The sequence below is a fragment of the Pseudorca crassidens genome, chromosome 16 (genome assembly GCF_039906515.1).
Source record: "Pseudorca crassidens isolate mPseCra1 chromosome 16, mPseCra1.hap1, whole genome shotgun sequence".
NCBI lineage: Eukaryota > Metazoa > Chordata > Mammalia > Artiodactyla > Delphinidae > Pseudorca > Pseudorca crassidens.
In genome coordinates, this window is record NC_090311.1 from 84,965,980 (window position 1) to 84,985,306 (window position 19,327).

Consider the following 19,327-nt stretch of genomic DNA (forward strand, 5'->3'; position numbering starts at 1 on the left):
TAATCCTAATGCCAAAGAGACACATTTTGGGGCAGCAATTTTTTCTCCCCCAGACAGTGAACTGTTGCAAACTTTTATAGTCAAGGCAAGGACACAGTTTGTCTTGGGAGAGTGGTGGTTTTCCGCATAACATGTGATTTCTTGTGTTTGTGCCAAGGGTGTTTCTTTTTTGTCTTTTTCTTTTTTGTAGGCGGCAACAATAGGCACATGTTAAATATTGATGAGTTTGACCTCCTGGGAGTTAAAGTATATGCACCCTTTTTGAATATAAATGCTATTTGGTTTATATGGTAAGCGCATAGAAATTTAGAGATTAGCATTTTAATGAAGTCTAATCTCAGTATTTTCTGATTCCCGCCCCCCACCTCGCCATTTTGTCAAAAAAAAAAGTTTGAAAAATGAAATTTTGAGATGACCGCTGATGTTCTCTCATGGAGATGCAAGGTCTGCACGAACATAAAAGCAGCACTGTGTGTAGTAACCTTTCCTAAACCATATGTCAAGCACATTAACGGTGTTTAAGATGATCAGTTATTGAAGAAAAGACCAATCCATTCGACCAGTATTTATTAAAGAGCCATGCTTCTGCAGGCAGGTTGGAGGGGGTAGTGTATGTGGCCTTGAGATTACCGTACCTCTGAACTGGAATGTGGCTTTCCTTTTTCCCCTTTAAATTTTTTCTTTTTTTGTTCAGCGTGGATCTTCCAGCTGCCAAGCCCTTCAGCAGGGACCAGGCATTGGATTCCGGTGGCGTATACTGAGGTCCTCAGACCCAGAGGCGCTCCTGGCGCTTCAGCGGTGGGGGGCGGGGCCGAAGGGCCGGGGGCGGTGCTGAAAGCGAACAGGGGCGGGGCCTTGTGCGTTCCGCGCGGCCATTGGCGGCGCTGCGTGAGCGCGTTCGGCCCCGCGCGGGCGGGCGCAGCCGCGGCGCGTTCTGCGAAGCGCGGCAGGTGCGTGGCCGGCCTCCCTCTTCTCAGCAGCTCGCTCGCCGCCTGAATCCTCGGGATCCCAGCGCGGCCGGGCCGAGGAGCTGGCATGGCCTGAATGCCCGCGGCGACGGCGGCGGCGGCAGCAGCATGGGGAACCAGGACGCGAAGCCGAAGAGGAGTGCGGGCGATGCCCCGCACGGAGGCGGCGGCGGCGGCAGCGAGGACGCCGCCGGGCTCCGCGAGGCCGAGGGCACAAAGAAGGCGGGCGGGGGCAAGAAGGCGCCGGGCCGGCACGGCAAGGGGGGCGGCGGTGGGGAGCCGGGCAGGAAGAAGAGCCGGTCGGACCCCAGGGCCTCGGTCTTTTCCAACCTGCGCATTCGGAAGACCCTGTCCAAGGGCAGAGGTGCTGGCGGCTCTCGTGAGGATGTGCTGGACTCCCAGGCCCTGCAGGCCGGCGAGCTGGACAGCGCCCACTCCCTGGTCACCAAAATCCCGGACCTCAGCCTCTCGGCCGACGAGACGGGCCTGTCCGATACGGAGTGTGCCGACCCTTCCGAGGTGACGCGGCCCCGGGGCCCTGGCTCCGCCGGGGTCGGGAGCCCGGCGGTGGCCGAGGATTCGGAGACTGCGGCGGGGGTGCAGGATGGACAAAGGACTAGCTCGGGCTCAGACACAGACCTCTACAGCTTTCACTCGGCCGCGGAGCAGGAGGACTTGCTCTCGGACATCCAGCAGGCGATCCGTCTCCAGCAGATGCAGCAGCAGCAGCAGTCCCTGAGCCCCGAGTCGCCCCCGGCGTCGCCCCCCTCCGCTGCCCCCCCGCCCGGGGCCCTGCCGGGCCTGGACCGACCCCCGCCGGGCCCAGGCGCCGAGGCGGCGCCGTCCGCACGCCCCGACCGGCCCCCGGCTGCAGAACAGCCCGCGGCCGCCGCCTTGCCGTCTCCCGGGTCGGCTCCCGGGGAGCGAGGGGCCGCGGACACGGACGAGGAAGGCGAGGAGGACGCTTTCGAGGACGCGCCTAGAGGCTTTCCGGGGGCGGAGTGGGGCCCGGCGGCGGGAGAGGCCCCGCGCAGGCAGGGGGCGACGCGCGAGGAGGGCGCGCCGAGGCCCAGCGTCCCCGCGGCCGCCTCCCCGCCCTGCAGCCCGGCGCGCAGCCCGCGCTGCTCCCGGGCCCGCCCGCTCCTGGCGCCCTGCTACGTCAGGACCACCACCCGGCAGCTCAGCTCTCCCGGGCCCTCCCCGGCCCCGTCCCCCAGCCAGAGCCCCCGGGTCCAGAGACGGCCGGAGTCCTCCCTGGACCGGGGGTCCGGAGCCGCCGCGGCCCCCGCCGCCGCTGCCGCCGCCCCGGCCAGGAAACCCCGCGCGGGCCGCAGCCGCTCGGCCGATTGGACCGCGGAGCTGGGCCGAGCGCCCGGGGCGGGGGTCTCGGCGCACCTGGCGCAGCGCGGGGCGGGCGGTCTTCAGGACGTGTTCGCAGGTGAGCGCCGGGCTCGGGGCCCAGGGCGCCTGCCCCTCGGAGACGTTTCCGTTTGTACACAGGGTCTTAAAGGGAGCAGCTTAGGCGCTTCTGTCCTAAGGCATCGGGAGCAAGGGCCGCTCTGTCCGCTTCTCCAAAATATCCCGGGTCACGCCAGGCAGATCGGCTCCTTTTTTGGCACCGTTTGCAAAGCCATCATTCTCTTTCCTTCCTCCTCCCACAGCATTAAAAATAACGAGATTGTTCACGGTCCTCTGACACATCATCTATTCTAGGACTGCTCTGAGGTACACGCCCATGTGCACGCATGTGACACGTAGTTTCTCTCTCAGCGATCGGCGTGGACGCCGTAGTGAACTTAGGTGGTCACTTCTGGTTGCTGACGCAACCAAATCTGATGCATACTTTCAGGAAATTAATGCATAGTGATCTAGAATATTAGGCATCATTTACATTTCGTTTCATGGCCCAGCCTGGAGACAGTGATGGTGAGCAGGCCAAAAGCACCCGGGACGCTACTACTGGTACCTTTCCAGCGTCCGTACGGACTTGGCAAAGCCGGCTGAACGGTCGGCTCACGGCGGAAAATGTGGAGCAGTGCGATGAGTTTATCCTTGCGTAGGTCCCACGCCTTTCCTTAAGTGCCCGCTGGTAGAGTGTCAGCTTGTTTCATGTTTACTAACTTCTCTTAATTTTTAAATGAAATAATTGAGTGTAAGAATTTAAGGAGCAGGGGAAAATGAGAATTCATGCAAGTCCCGGTAGGTAGTGATAAGTATTTGAATGATTAAAAATTTCAAATGTAATTTGAAAAGCTTCAAATCTTAGGTTCTGTGGCTTTAATAAATAGGGTATCTATGAAACAGTAGATGATGTTTCTCCAGAGCATGGATGCTTGTTAGTTAGGTAAATGCTGTTCATGTTTCGTACTTACTTGTATTGGCCACATTTTAAATTTCATCCATGGGCTATCTTTTATTTTACGTTTATAGATTCTTACACTTCAGAGTAGCCTCTTTGATTCATTTTACATGCTTGCTGTCCCTCTTTTACTTCTCCCTTCCCGATATCACGTAGGTTAAGTTAAAGGAATATTTATAGTCTAATATCCGTTAGATAAATTGTAAATAAAACAAAACAAAACAAAAAAGAAACATAAAAACGTCCAAAAGACTGATTTTGAAGGAAGAGGATCGGAAAGTTCTTTAGTTAACTTTTGTGAATTTAATGTTGTTAAGAAATTCAGTATGTCCTCCTTATCTAGGTGACACTCATTTTATATATTATTTTTCTAGAAATGAAAATATCACCAAAATTAAGATGATCATTCATTACTATTAATGGTTGTTCTGCTTTAGAATTTCAAATATATTCATTTCCTTCATTTAACAAATATATATATCTATGTGTACGGGGCAGCCATGTTATGCCAGGCAGTGTGTTAGATGCTAAGTGATATAAAGATCATTAAATCACGTCTCTGCCTTTCCAAGCCTCACTGACAAGTGCACATAGAGATGTAGTACTCTGGGTGCATCAAGTGTGCAGTGACTTACCTCCTGGCAAGGGATGAGGAGACAGGAATTCATAGGAGAATTGGTCAGAGTCCTGAAGATCGTAGGACCCTAAATAGGTTGAAGTTTTGTTTCCATTAAGGAAAAAAAAAAAAGGGTATTTTTGGAGCTAGCATTTCATTTAAATTTGCTAAGTATTTCCAAACTTGAAATTGGGACTCTTACAGGATTCCTGTTCAAGAGGTACCTGGGTTTTTTTGTTGACATCTCCAAGCAGGATTTTTTACTGTGCAGAGTTAGTTGCTTTAATATGGGCATCACCCACTTTATTTATTTATTTTTATATATATTTTTATTGAAGTTCAGTCGATTTTCAATGTTATGTTAATTTCTGCTGTACAGCAAGGTGACTCAGTTATGTACATATATACATTCTTTATGTTTAATATTATTTTCCATTATGGTTTATTACAGGATATTGAATAGAGCTCCCTGTGCTATACAGTAGGACCTTGTTATTTATCCATTTTATTTGTGATAACTTACATCTGCTAACCCCAACCTTCCACTCCATCCCTCCCCCAACACCCTCCCCCATGGCAACCAGAGAACCATGTTCTCTATGTCTGTGAGTCTTTCTGTTTTGTAGATAAGTTCATTTGTGTCATATTTTAGATGCCACACATAAGTGATACATATGAGGCATTCCCTACTTTATATGTGATGCTTGGCTATAGTTGGCCAGTGACCAGTGGATATTTGTGTTGCAGTTTCTATATATTTGTCTCACTCACTTTCTTAAAAAAAAAAAAAAGGTAGGTTTAACCGAATCTTGTAACTGGTGGGCAAATGGAGGTAAACAAAGAGGTGAAAGTTTTCCAAGGTCACACTGTGATTCATTCAGAGGCTGAGCCAAAAATAGGAGCTGAGTCTACTGATTTGAGTCTGACTGTTCTTGCTTATTCCTCATTTTTGGGTGTTCAACACTGTAAGACGTCATATGGAGTAAAAACGTTAAAATATATTATAGAATTTAAGGCCTTCACTTAGGAGATTTCCAAGTTTCTGTTATTAATAAGGTGAATTCCTTTCATTGTTGAACGTGTGGCCTTCTTGGGCTGGATGCAGGGTGATTGATGGTCAGAGTGAAGCAGGTTTTCTCCAGACATCTCTCATGGAAGCTTTCCTGCGGTGGTCGAGTGAATCCAGGGTGACACAGCCTCTGTTCCTCAGCTGTTGTCTGTTTCCTTGTCATTTGGCTTTACATTTGGTTCTTTACCATCCTCTCCTATTTTATGGGTGTCTTGGAAATTACTAGAGCCCTGGGGAACCCTAGCATTGTCCTCAGGGAATTTGTTTTCTGGCCTTAATTTGCATGTCTTTGGATCAATTAATTGCCAGCTGCCTTTGAAGCAGGTGATAGTTATATCTCTAAACTTCCATGGACAGCTTTTATTTTTAAACCATAGAATGAAGGTTGTCAGCTCTGCAGGAAGGAACAGATGTTTTTTGCTTTTTACTGCCTTCCAAATGTAGGGAGAAAATTCGAGTGAAAAGAGATCTCCATGGCACATGTTTGTTTCTTTGGCAGATATAATAACATTTATTGGGAACCAAGACTTTATCTTGTTTTAGCTGTTAAGGAGCTGATGATGTTTTAGGCCACTACACTGAAATTTCACACTTCATTTGCTTGAAAAAACATCTTTTTCAGTGTTTAGTGCAAAAATTGCTATGAAATTTAAGAGATTTCTTTGCACATGCTTTCCTTACAGCACAAGCTTGTGAATAGAATTTTGCAGTTAATTAAAGTGTAGACATGTGAAATGTTAAATTTGTGATGCTGAATCACTTTTGATAGAAGTCTTTCCAAAGTCAATTATGTGCTTATCCTTCTTTTTCTTAAACACGTGGCCTGAATGGTTCATCTGCTTTAACTGGCTTAATGTCATCTTTAGACCCATCATGGTTGCATCCCGTGAAAACACTGCTGTTGCCCTCAACTGCTGTTGAAGTGTAATAGGCTGGTGACTCCAGTTGGCTGTTGCTGAGGTTTTGTATCTGTGTGGTTTTCTTGACTTTTTCCTTCCCGTCAGCTGTTGATTCTTAGAGCTGTCATAGGTCTCTTCTCCACCCCCCCATTACTTCTAATTTGATTTTTGTGATCAATTTGTTATTGGTTTATGAATCCTGTGATTATGATGTTAGCTATATTTATTGCACTCTGCTAAATGCCAGGCTCTGTGTTGGTGCATTACATAATTATCTCAAATCCTTACGATAGTCTTGAGGTCTAGCTGTTTATCTTCGTTTTCCCAGTGAGCGAACCATGGTCAGGCAGGTAAAGTAACTTGCCTCAGGGCATTAAGTAGCCAATGGCCCATCTAGGATCTGTACTTAGAAAACCAAATCTGTTGTTAATGTGAATAAAATAAAATGAAGTGTGTCAGTGAGCTTTTGGAGCACTAGCTAGTCAATAAAGGGCGTGGGCTTTAAAATTTAGATTGCATGACTCTCATTTTGGCTTTTCTAAAGGTTATCTTGATTTTTATATCAAAGTGGAAAGAAGACCCTCTCTAGGAGTGCAGACTTTCTCACGCTGCTTGTGAAGTTATTAGATTGTGAACTTTTTAGAGCCCGGAGCAGTCTTATATCCAGCAGTAGCATCTGACAGAGTGTAGACGTCCAGTTATTGACCAATAAATGAGTGAGGGTCAGAAATCACCCCTGTTGTGTGTAATGCATCAGTGTTACTATGACAGGAAAGGGGATTACAAGAATGCCGTCTTTTCCCCTATATCTTGCATTACTGGGCTTCATGTATTTGAATCAGATTTGGCAGCATAAGCTGGGACAGGTAGCACTGTTCTCAGATCATTTTAATTTGGTCTAAAACATCCTTTCTCATGGTTCCTGTAAGGCTGTGGTTTGGATTGAAGTCATTTACCCCACTGGCCTGGCTTTCCATGCATTTAGGCATTTGGGTACAAGCCATGTGTACATGAACTTGAGCAGGTGCATTTAGAGCAGTGTTTCCTTCTGATTCCATTAAAAAGGTGCTGAGCACACACCTTGGGTGATGCAACTGTGGTTCCTCTAACTACTGGTATTCCAGATGTATCTGTATCCTAGCTGGCTGTTCAGTTAGGTGACTCTTAAGTAATTTTTTCTCATATGTATGAAGGTGGAGGAATCATTTCGAGTTAATAATATTGCGATTAAATAGTGTATGTAAAGCCCCTACAACTCTGCCTGGTACATAGAAGGCACACAGTTGGTGCTATTTACTCGTCTGTCCTGGTTTATTGCCTTAATGGACTACATTGTTCAAAGTGGTCCAAACCAAATTTGTCACATCAAAACAAAACAACTCTGAAATTGTGTATAAACACTGGGAAGGATGTGATCCGATACTTGTTGAAAATTAATATTTCTAGTCAATAGGGTTTTTTTTGGCAAATTGTTTATATATCAGTTTTTTTCTTTTCTTGCATTTTCAATGATTGTAAGCCTTTTTGTCACTTTGTCAGAAATTGTAGTTTGCTTGGGGGTTTGGATAAGGAAAGCATATGGTGGAGGATGACTGTGTGATTAGGGGGAGGTGGTGGTGTTTAAAGGGGGGTGGGGTAGAGGCTTTGCAGCTTCACCTCCCATGGTTTCCTTCAGAAACTCTCTACTTTAGTCAAGTTAATCTGCTTACTGTTCTATGAACAGTCATTTCATTCCGCTGACTTTGTGCCTTTGTCTAACAGTTTTCACTCTCCTGTAACACAATTTGTCTCTCTTGACTTAGCATCTGAAAAGGCTGATTGAATTCCCATTTCCTCTTTGGTATCTTTCCCAGCTGGGCCTGACTGGTGGTCGTCTCTGCATCTCTGTGCTTACTGTCTATATCATATCATGTATACTTCTTGGATTTGGGGATTCTTTAGGTCTTCCTTCTCACTTCCTTCTGCTTTTCCTTTCTCCTTGCCTGCTCACCTGATTCTGTCCATTCATCACCCGCTCCTGTCTATCCTCTGCGAGTACCTACTCCGCGCCCGCTGTGTGCCAGTCAGTCAGGTGTACATTGAGCACACTGAGGCCTTTATGAAGCTCGGCCACCATTTTCTTCAAACGGGAGTTGATTATCTAAAACTAGTAGAATTTAAGTTGGAAAGTTACTAACATTTTTGGGTGGTGGAAATTAATTATTTTCATTGAGTTATGATTGACTCAGTGGTGAAGGTAGAATGATACTTTGATAGAATTTGTGTTGAGAGAACATCTATTCTGATTTTTGTGGATTGATTTTAACATAGCAATGATAATGCAGTAACTCTAAGCTTCCAAATATAAATTTTGTTGGTAATGAAAGAAGAGGAAAATTTCATTATTCCCTTCATTCCTGCTTTTGCATTATAAGTAACAACCTGATGTTAATGAAATTTAGAATGACGGGACCATTAGGAAGAAACAAATATGTACTGCCTTGTGACTTGATAGTTTTGGTTGTGATTTTAGTGATTGAAAACTTTCTGAGGCTTTTTAAATATTAAATATATAAATACATGGAAAATAAAACTTCTAGTCAATTTGAAATGGTAGTTAGTAAATCGAGGTATTGTAACATCAGAATGATAAGAACAAAAGATAAGTTATTGGATGCTTAGAAGAGGATGCTGACCATGCCAGAGAAGTGTTGTCTTTTGATACCTGCTCCACTGTGGGAGAGAGAGAGGGAAACCTTTGTATCTTCGTCCCCTTCAAGGATGTACCTGGAGGCGTTCATTGGGTGGGAAAATTACTGCCATTCCTCTGTGCACCATACCTTGGACCCACTGGAGTCTTTATTATCTGTTATGCCAGAGCTGCAACGGGCCAAAAATAGTCCTTTTTATTTTCAGGGAGAATAGAATAATTTCTTGAGAAAATTAAGCCTTTGCTGTGTTTTAAAATTATGCTTAAAAGTGCTTAAACCCTACTCCTTCTTGTTTCTTTTTATTTAAAAAGTTTTTATTAGTAGTAGTATTTTTTTTGGCCATGCTGCACAGCTTGCAGGATGTTAGTTTCCTGACCAGGGATGGAACGCGGGCCCACAGCAGTGAAAGCCCCGTGTTGTGACCATTGGACCACCAGGGAATTCCTTGGGTCTCCTTTTATACTTCAGGCAGAAGAGTCTTGGTGGTATTGGGTTGGCCGAAATGTTCATTCGGTTTTTTCCATAAGATGGCTCTGGTAGCACTTAGTTGTCTCTAACTTCATTCGAAACAATTTTGTTAGATTGTATGTGACAGCTGTCATATCAGCGTGCATTTAAAAAACGTTATCAAAATTGGTGAATTTTTGTGTAGCCATCTTAATATTGAAAATGAAAGAAAAACCAACATTTTTGGCATATTATGCTGTATTATTTCAAGAAAGGTAAAAATGCAATGGAAACACACAAAAAAAGATTTGTGCAGTGTATGGAGAAGGTGCTGTGACTGATGGAACATGTCGAAAGTGGTTTGCAAAGTTTCGTGCTGGAGATTTCTCACTGGATGATGCTCCACAGTTGGGTAGACCAGTTGAAGTTGATAGCGATCAAATCGAGACATTAATTGAGAACAGTCAACGTTATACCATGCGGGAGATAGCTGACATCCTCAAAATATCCAAATCGAGCGTTAAAAATCATTTGTACCAGCTTGGTTATGTTAATTGCTTTGATGTTTGGGTCCACAGAAGTTAAGTGGGAAAAAAATCCTTCTTGACCGTATTTCCCCATGTGATTCTCTACTTAAACGTAATGAAAGCGTTCTGTTTTTAAAACAAATTGTGATGGGCAATGAAAAGTGGATGCTGTACAACAATGTGGAATGGAAGAGATCATGGGGCAAGCGAAATGAACCACTGCCACACCAGAGGCCGGTCTTCATCCAAAGAAGGTGATGTTGTGCATATGGTGGGATTGGAAGGGAGTCCTTTATTATGAGCTAATTCTCAACGCCGAAAGATTAATTCCAACAAGTACTGCTCCCAATTAGACCAACTAAAAGCAGCGTTCGACGAAAAGCTTCCGGAATTTGAACAGAAAACGTGTAATCTTACATCAGCATAACGCAAGACCACATGTTTCTTTGATGACCAGGCAAAAACTGTTACAGTTTGGCTGGGAAGTTCTGATTCATCCGCTGTATTCACCAGACACTGCACCTTCAGATTTCCATTTATTTCTTTAAGAAGAATTCTTTACAAAATTCTGTTAATGGAAAAAATTTCAATTCCCTGGAAGACTGTAAAAGGCACCTGGAACGGTTCTTTGCTCAAAAACATAAAAAGTTTTGGAAAGGTGGAATTATGAAGTTGCCAGAAAAATGGCAGAAGGTAGTGGAACAAAAAGGTGAATACATTGTTCAATAAAGTTCTTGGTGAAAATGAAAAATGTGTCTTTTATTTTTACTTAAACACCGAAGGCACTTTTTGGCCAACCCATGATCTAGTGCACATGTGTGGAGAAGAATTCTGTGTCATTTAAACTGTGGCTTTATACACAGAGCAGCACTGCGGCAGGCGTGCAGGCTGAGAAGTCTTTCCATCGACCTCCCTTTTTAAGTATACTACTGGTTTCCTGTAAAACGTGGCGATAATTTCTTACCTCCTCTTAGTGCCCTGGTTTCCCAGGTTGTAAAAGTGAGTGTAATCCTGGTGGGAAGCTGCTTCCTCCAAGTCTTATCCATCCCAGCAGTTCTATAGGAGTGATGGTTCCAGGAGTTATCCTTTTCTCCAGATAATGATACTTTGCATATTTAGAACTTTACTGTTAGAGTGGAAGAAAATCCCTATGTAGGGGGATCCACTTTTTTCTCACTGTTGTGGCCTCTCCCGTTGTGGAGCATAGGCTCCGGACGCGCAGGCTCAGCAGCCATGGCTCACGGGCCCAGCCGCTCCGCGGCATGTGGGATCTTCCCGGACCGGGACACGAACCCACGTCCCTTGCATCGGCAGGCGGACTCTCAACCACTGCACCACCAGAGAAGCCCGAGGAACCACTTTTACTGTGGAGTAAAGATGCTCTCGGCATCGGTACTAGCTGGTGGTAAGACGTTGGTGGTTTTGATCAGTTGTTAATTGATGCTAAAGGGGATTTGGGTTGGTTGGAAAGCTGTTATCTGATGTGCACTTGGGATCTTGTGTTTTTGTACACCAGGGTAGTGACTGCGGGTATGGTGGGTGGTGGACCTGTTTTATGGAATCTACAGATGGGAAGGCTGTGGTGTTCGATGTTATGACCCAAGGATTTAGAGTGTATGGAGTCTAAATACACTCCAAATTCTAATAGTGACACCAGATCCATTGAGGAAATCCTTAGATTCATTATCTAAGGACAATAAGAGTCTCCGATTCTTGAATGGGCTATAGGCTTTGCATTTTTCCTTTTAGTTTAAACTTCTCAGTAAAAGTAGTGGTACTAATTCGTATAAATTATTTCAGTATACTTTAATATATTGGTTTTGTCCTCAATTTTCCATACTATTTTATACACTTACTTAAATAACTTTTATGAGTGCATGGTATTTCACTTAGAAGTTTGCGTTGACATGAAATTTTCTGAAGAGACTAGACAGATAAAACGTTTTGAGAGCTTTTAGGTATTTTACCTTTTTAAAAAGTTTTATTGGCCTTAAAGTAGTGCAGCTTGTTCAAGCTCATTAAGAAGCAAATAGGCTAGAAAGGAACTATTTCAGGATTCCAAACAAATGCATTTGAATACTCTGTGGAAAGTTTTGGAAGCCATGAGTCTCTTCATTATTAACATAAAAGTCTTATCTTTGAGAAGAGTCATAAAAACAATGGGGTAACAATAGAGATGGTTTTTGCAAACATATACTTGTAGATAATTTCCCCCACCCAGCACGTTTCGAAACTATAGACCAGCACTTGCTGCTTGGAGAGGTGAGGGATGTGGTTTCTCCTTGGGAGGTATTACGTTTTGCAGCTACCCAGGATGTTCAGCACTTATTTCTCACTGTCCTTGCTGTGCTATTTTGGCTAAACGGCTTTGAGGGTGTAAAATGTTCGGATAGTATCCTGGCAGTTTACTTCAGGATATAGGGCTTGATGTGTCTTTATTTTGTTCTTGGAAAAATTAAAAATGTGTTGACTCCGTTGGATCCAATATATTGTTGGTGGGCTAATAAGGCTGAATAAGAACTGCAGTGATTTAGGTGGAGAGCCATTTGTCTCTGGGCTGAAAATGTGATGTAAGTGAAGGGGTGATTCTGGAAGCCTTTTATCTCTGACTTGGATGATTTCTCTAAGGAGCCTCACTTGACTCTAAATTCGCAGATCATTTTCACTACCATCTGCTTCAGGATAATAAAAGCTGAGCATGTGGCCTCCTGGCTTCATCACCGCCTAGATCCAGTGGACGGCTGTCTGCACCTCTGGCCCCTCCTTTCTGCATCAGGCTCGTCATTGAGCTGTCACAGGTCTAGGAGTGTCACTGTGTCTAATGGGTCACTGTACCTACTCTTTTCCCTCCCTCTAAATACCTGCCTCCTGGGATTCCCAACCGAGGTTTGGCTGTCCAGCCTTGCCACACCCCTTGGTTTTCTCACCCTTCTCATACTTGAACTTGACCTCAATTAGTCCTTCCATTTTCTCTATTCTTAAATTTCTCTTTGATAAGTCTTCTAATTTCTATTCCCATTGCCTCTACATTTCCTAGAAAAGATTATCCAACATTGAGATTCTAAACGTTCTCCCTGTCCTCAGTCTGGCTCTTTTCCAGTAATTCGCTACAAGGCAAGAGAGTCCACTATTTAAAATACAGAGCTGAACTGGCCGGTCCCAGAGTAGAAACATTTCAGTGGTTCCCTCTTGCCCTGAGACTAAAGTTCATATACACTACACATATATATAAAAATACAACATATTATGTATAAATGATTGCATATTATATATATATATACTTAAAATTTTTTAAAAAAATTAACCATTTTTTAATCAAACTATAGTTGATTTACAATGTTGTGTTAGTTTCAGGTGTACAGCAAAGTGATTCAGTCATATATATATTTTCTTTTTCAGATTATTTTCCATTATAGTTTATTACAAAATACTGAATACAGTTCCCTGTGCTATACTGTAGGTCTTTGTTTATCTGTTTTATATATCATAGTATACATGTGTTAATCTCAAACTCCTAATTTACCCCTCCCCCTGCTATCACCTTTGGTAACCATAAGTTTGTTTTTCTATGTCTGTGAGTCTATTTCTGTTTTGGAAATAAGTTCATTTGTATCACTTTTTTTGGTTTCCACATATACGTGTTATCATATGATATTTGTCTTTCTCTGTACTTTACTTAGTATAATCTCTAGATCCTTTCCTGTTGCTGCAAATGGCATTATTTCATTCTTTTTAATGGTTGAGTAACATTCCATTGTGTATATATACCACATCTTCTTTATCCATTCATCTGTCAGTGGACACTTAGGTTGCTTCCATGTCTTGGCTGCTGTAAATAGTGCTGCTATGAACATTGGGGTGCATGTATCCTTTCAAACCATGGTTTTCTTGGGATGTATGCCCAGGAGTGGGATTGCTGGATCATATGGTAGTTGTATTTTTAGTTTTTTGAGGAACCTCCACAGTGGTTTTCCATAGTGGCTGCACAGTTTACATTCCCACTACCAGTGGAGGAGGGTTCCCTTTCCTCCACACCCTCTTATATACACACTTTTGTATATTATTATTTACTGTGCTGCAGTTTTTCTCCCCTTGCTTAGTCTCTGTCCCTCCTCTGTCTTGAATGTTCCGAGTCCTTTTTCGGGTAGCTTGTACTCTCCCTAGTAGTTCTAGGTCTTACTGACACTCTCTCCCTGGTCTTGAGGACAGAAGTGTGCATTTATTGGTACCCTGAGGGCATTGTTAGTCCATGCAGAACTCTTCACGTTGTCCTTGGATTTATTTTCTGTATTTTCATTTCCTATTCTGACCTCCCCTCATGGATGCAGGGAACAGCATTTTTTTTGGGAACAGCTTTTATGTGTTTGATTGATATCCTTAAAATTGTATGTATTTTTGTAAAGTGTGTAGTATTTCTGTGTGTTTTTAATTTTCTGTTATACAAACAGTCGAATTGTAGACTTCATTCTTTTGCCTTTTTTTTTTTTTTTTTTTTTAACTCGGGAGCCTTTGGGGAAAAAATGTACAGATTTTTCCTGGTGAATGTTTATCAGGTGGGTTGTTTCTTACTGCTTTATTCTGTTACAAAGAGTGAGAGTTCCTCTGGGTCGTCCAGCCCCAGGGACACTGTTCATATCTGTTGTATGTGAGTCTCGACCCTGGAGGTGTGTATTGTGGCCGTGGATGGTCCTTACCTTTGATTTCTGCATCTGCCAGGGTGGACGTCTAGATGCCACCACAGACAGCACTGTGATTAGTATTCCCACACGGGTCCTGTGTGAGAACTTCTCTGGAATGTATATTCAGGAGTGAGATTGCTAGGTTAAAAAAATGAAAATTTACTTAATTTGTATGGGTACTGCCAGTTTAGTTTTTAAAATATTTCTCCCAGTTTATACTCGCTAGCACAGCAAATCAGCATTTATCTAATTTTTGAATTTTTACTAATCCAATGAGAAAGTGGTATGTCATTGTTTTACTTTTTACTTTGTATTTATCTGATGGCTAATGCCTTTGAGAAAAACTTTGTGTGTTTTTAGCTGTTTGGGTTTACCCTTCTGTCAATTGCCTGTTCATATCTTTGTACCTTTTCTATAAGGTTTCCTGATTTTTCTTGTTTGGTCACAGAGGTTCTCTGTGTATTCCAGATGCGGCTCTATTACCAGTGTTGAGGATGTGATGGAGCATTGCTAAACCCCCTCTGGTCTTCTTTCCTTACATTATAGGCTCTTGTAAAAGTGATGTTTCTCAGAGTCCCTTGTGGGTTGTGTTTTAGATGTGGTTTACGTTGGATGAATTCGTGCCACGTCTGGAAGACCTCGACAAGGTCCAGGATTGACCTCTGCTGTTTGCTCTTTCAAGCCAAGCAGAAGCCTGGTGTCCAGGTACCACTTCCCACAGGCCCTGGTGTGGCCCCGGCGGGCACAGCCCAGTTCTGGGCTGGCAGCAGGGGTGGCCCAGCTGGGAAACCTCCTGACCTGGGAGCCAAGTGTGCTCTTGGGACCCAGGCCTTAGATCAGAGAAGAGTGGCCACTGCTTTGGTGGCCTTGTTCTCAGTCACGGCTCTGTGAGTGGTCTCTACTTTGTCTTCAGCCCTTCCAGGACTCTGTAAGACAAGGAATACGCTGCCGTGAGTCTCTTGCTATTTAAACTATTTGGAGTGGATTCAGTTCTATGTAATTGTTGAAATTTTGACATATAGAATCAATTTTTAAAAAATAAATTTATTTATCTTATTTATTTATTTTTGGCTGCGTTGGGTGTCCGTTGCTATGCGTGGGCTTTTCATTGTCGTGCGGTCTCTTGTTGTGGAGCATGGGCTGTAGGTGTGTGGGCTTCCGTAGTTGTGGCACACGGGCTGGAGAGTGCAGGCTCAGTAGTTGTGGTGCACGGGCTTAGTTGCTCCGTGGCGTGTGAGATCTTCCCGGACCAGGGATCGAACCCATGTCTCCTGCATTGGTAGGCGGATTCTTAACCACTGTGCCACCAGGGAAGCCCTAGAATCAATTTTTGATGTTATAAATATCTTCCCCTAGCATTTCATCCCTTTTTAAAATTTGTTGTGTCCTTTGTTGAACAGAAGTACTTAATCTTGCCATAATCAGATCTATTTTTCATCTGTGGTTTGTGCTATTTTCTTCTGATTTAAGAAATCCTTTCTTAGGCTCAGGTCACCAACATTCTCTCCTCCCCAGCCTTCTATAGTGTTATTGATTCACCATCTACATTTAAACATCTGCTCTGTCCAGAGTCCTCTTGAGCGTGTGGTGTGACACACATGGCAAAGCAAAGTTTTCAGCATCGTCTACTAAACAATTTTTTCTCATGGATGTTTAATGCCATCTTTAGATTTAGATTTAGATTATTCAGATTTAGATTATTCAGATTTAGATTATTCAGATTTAGATTATTCCCATACCCTGTCTGAGGGTCTGTTCTCTTCCTTGCATGGATGTTTTTCTGTCTTCGGTGGGTACCAGACAGCTGTCATAAATGTGCTTTGCAATATGTCTCATTACCTGGAGGAGAAGTGTCCCCTTTTTCAAAGTTTGAACATTATCAGGACTTAGCCGTTGATGGGCTTATAGTTTTTTATATAAATTTAAATTAAGTGGTTGAGGTTTTTTTTTTGGTTGAGGTTTTTAAAAAGTCCTGATGGTGCTCAGTTTATTAAATTTGTAGATTATATTGAGAACTATTATTTTAATAATGTCATCCAAGACTGGAAGACCTCTTCATTTATTCAGATCATCTTTTATGTCCTTTTAATAGAGTTTTGGACTTTTTTTAATGGAGAGTTTGTGTTTTCTTTGCTGAGTTAGTTTCTGGGTGCTTCATGTGTTTCATTGTTAATGGGAACGGTATTTTACTTTTGAATTGTTTCTAGTTATTGTTGGGGTAAAGAAATGTTTTCATTGTCTTTCAGTTGTAAGTATTATGGGATCTCCCTTATGAATATTTTTTAAACCTAAAGGTTATTTAGTCATTTCTGTGGTTTATAGCTACAATTCTAACACTAACTCTGATGTGTGGGTTTTTTCCCCACATCACCAAGCAGTTCTCTGGGACACCAGCTGGGTATCCTACAATTCAACTCAATTCTGATAACACTACTTACCTGGAGATGGTGTCAGGTCCCTCAGACTAAGGGCTCAGTCCTACAAGGCTGCCAGTCTTCAGATGCCAGTCACAGGTCCAGGTTGTCACCTGGGCTTCTGACTGAGCAGCTTATAGGTTCCAGCAGCCCCCTCCTTGGGTTTAATTCTCTACAGCAGCTTATAGAACTCAGAGAAGCATTTCACTCTCCAGATTACCAGTTTATTATAAAAGGATATAACTCAGGAAGAGTCAGATGGAAGAGATGCACAGGGCAAGGTATGGGGAAAGGGCACGGAGCACCTGGGTGCCGCTCTCCCTGAATCTCCACATGTTTGCTGACCCAGAAGTTCTCTGAACCCTGTCCCCTTGGGTTTTTATGGAGGCTTATTTACACAGGCTTGATTGATTAAATCATTGGACATTGGTGATTGAATCAGTCTCCAGCTCTGCTCCTCTTTCCTCCCTGGAGGTCAGAGGTGGGACTGAAGGTTCCAACACTAAAGACAGGGTTGGTTCCCCTGACAACCAGCCCCCATCCTTAGGTGCTTCCAAAAGTCACTGCATTAACATAAACTCAGTGTACTTGAAAGGGGCTTGTTATGAATATCAAGACATCTTTTTTGCTCCAATCATTTAGGAAAGTCCAAGGGTTTTATTTATTTTGTTCTTTATTTTTTATTTTTTTAGAGCTAGAAGACATTTTCTATTTTTTATTAGCTTTAATTTTCATGAATAAAAGCAGTTTCCTGTCTTACCCCTTCTGATCCTTTGATTACTCCCCTTTCAACAGAGGCAACAATTCACAACTTACGTAGCAGTTTTCTTTGGCATTTGCCTAATTATTTCTAAAATATCTCCATTTTCGATTTCCAACTCCCCATCACGATAGATGGGGTTTTAGTTTTCTCACATCTACCTCTCTTATTACCTCCTGTGCCCCCAATTCCATAACAGAGATCACAGATTTTTATAAAATAAAAAGTAATATTTAGATTCTTAGGACTATGCAAATAGTAGTCACTGCAAAGTCATATTGTATACTATGTTCAAACGTCCTTTCTTATATCATGCTTTCTATTTCCTGGAGTTAACAATTATTATTATTTTTTTTCGTCTTCCTGCTTTTCTAGGAGAATTTTTCAGATGCTTCAAAATTTTTGACTTAAATATATCTTTAATATTCCCTATAAACTCTAAGAGATCAATTTATTTTTTCCCCTGGAGGCCACCTTTCCAGAGGACTCAGGCCCCCTGCTCCAATCTACATTGGTTGTTCTCTAATCTTGCTGATCACCTATCATTCCTGGACTTCCTTTCACATCCTCTGTTTCCCCTGGACCCCTGTAAGTTTCTATTTTTTGGTTTTCTCCCTGTTTGCTGAAGTATATCCTCTAGGACCTTAACTAGAGAAGGTGAATACACCGTGCAAATATTTGAGCCCTTTTATATCTAAAAATGTCTTTATTTCACCTACATAACTACTGGAAATTTGGATGTCTAATTATAGGCTAGAAATCATTCTAAGCTCAGATAGTTCTAAAGTAAATTTTATTGATGTATAGTTTATATACAACAACATGCACCATTTTCAGTGTACAGTTTAATAAACTTGGCAAATGTATAAACCCATACATAACCTTCCACCTCAACCAGAAAACAGAATATATCTATCACCTCCAAAAGTTCCCTCAAGCTCCTTGGCTGTCAGGCTTCCCTACTTTACCCCACTGCTGGCAACCAATGATGTTGACTTTTTTCACTCATCATATTTTTGAGGAAATGCCAAGGGTTTTAGAAGCTCTGTGCCAGAAATTGGACAAAGACCAAATGCATATTTCTTATTATAAATCACAATATCGCAATAGTCATATGGGATTGTAAAGGCAGTCCTTTAATCTTTGTTTACAGCAAAATAATTGAAACAATCATAGAACATAATGTACATTGTGTAGATTGTTTTGAAATTACTGTGACTCTTTTTGGGCTTACATATTATCAATCTTTGTGAATCTGTGCTCTGCTGGGGAAGGTATAATCCTAAAATCCAGAAACGTCATTAATATTCTAATTTAGTAGGTTGTGTTTCACACTCAACATTAATAAAAATGTCTAATTAAAAAAATGCTTCAAAAAACATCATTTAAACCACTGTATATTTTATCCAAACAGAAAACCCCACATTCCTTGGTTTCCACTACCGGCTTCTGCTGGTTTGCCTCCTTTGTTTTGGGCTGGCTTTTGTTACCTTCTCCTGGTCCTCTTCTTCCGCCAGACCTTTGCTAAGTACATGCTGCTTCCCCTGGGCTTCAGTCCATCTGAACATTCATCCCCGGGAACCCTTTCCCTGAATGTGGATGACTGCATGGTTCAGGTCTCTCTGTGAATTTCAGACGCAGATTTCCTGTTGCCTTGAAAAAATCTTGACATGGGCTGTGGGAGGCGGTCCACGCTGAGCTTCTCTGTCCTCCAAAGCCACCCTGCTCCCTTGTTCATTGCCTGCCTGGTGGGTGGTAACAGCATCTCCTCAGTCAGAAGTCTGAGAGGTGTAAAGTTAGCAGGTTCCTCGCATTTCCTCCTCAGATCAGATCCTCCAGTCACTAACCCCTGTTAAAATATACCTCTGAAATTTAAAAAAAAACAAAACCAAAACTCAT

At 42.9% G+C, this 19,327-nt stretch overlaps 1 protein-coding gene across 1 annotated transcript in view; it reads left to right on the forward strand.

Moving 5' to 3' along the window:
• Window positions 1-892: 892 nt before the first annotated feature.
• The window catches only part of FMN2 (formin 2), a 310,064-nt gene continuing 291,629 nt past the window's right edge, over window positions 893-19,327 (forward strand). Inside the window, 1 exon segment of the mRNA XM_067711167.1 lies at window positions 893-2,406. Coding sequence (XP_067567268.1) covers window positions 1,077-2,406 — 1,330 coding nt within the window. The 5' untranslated portion in view covers window positions 893-1,076.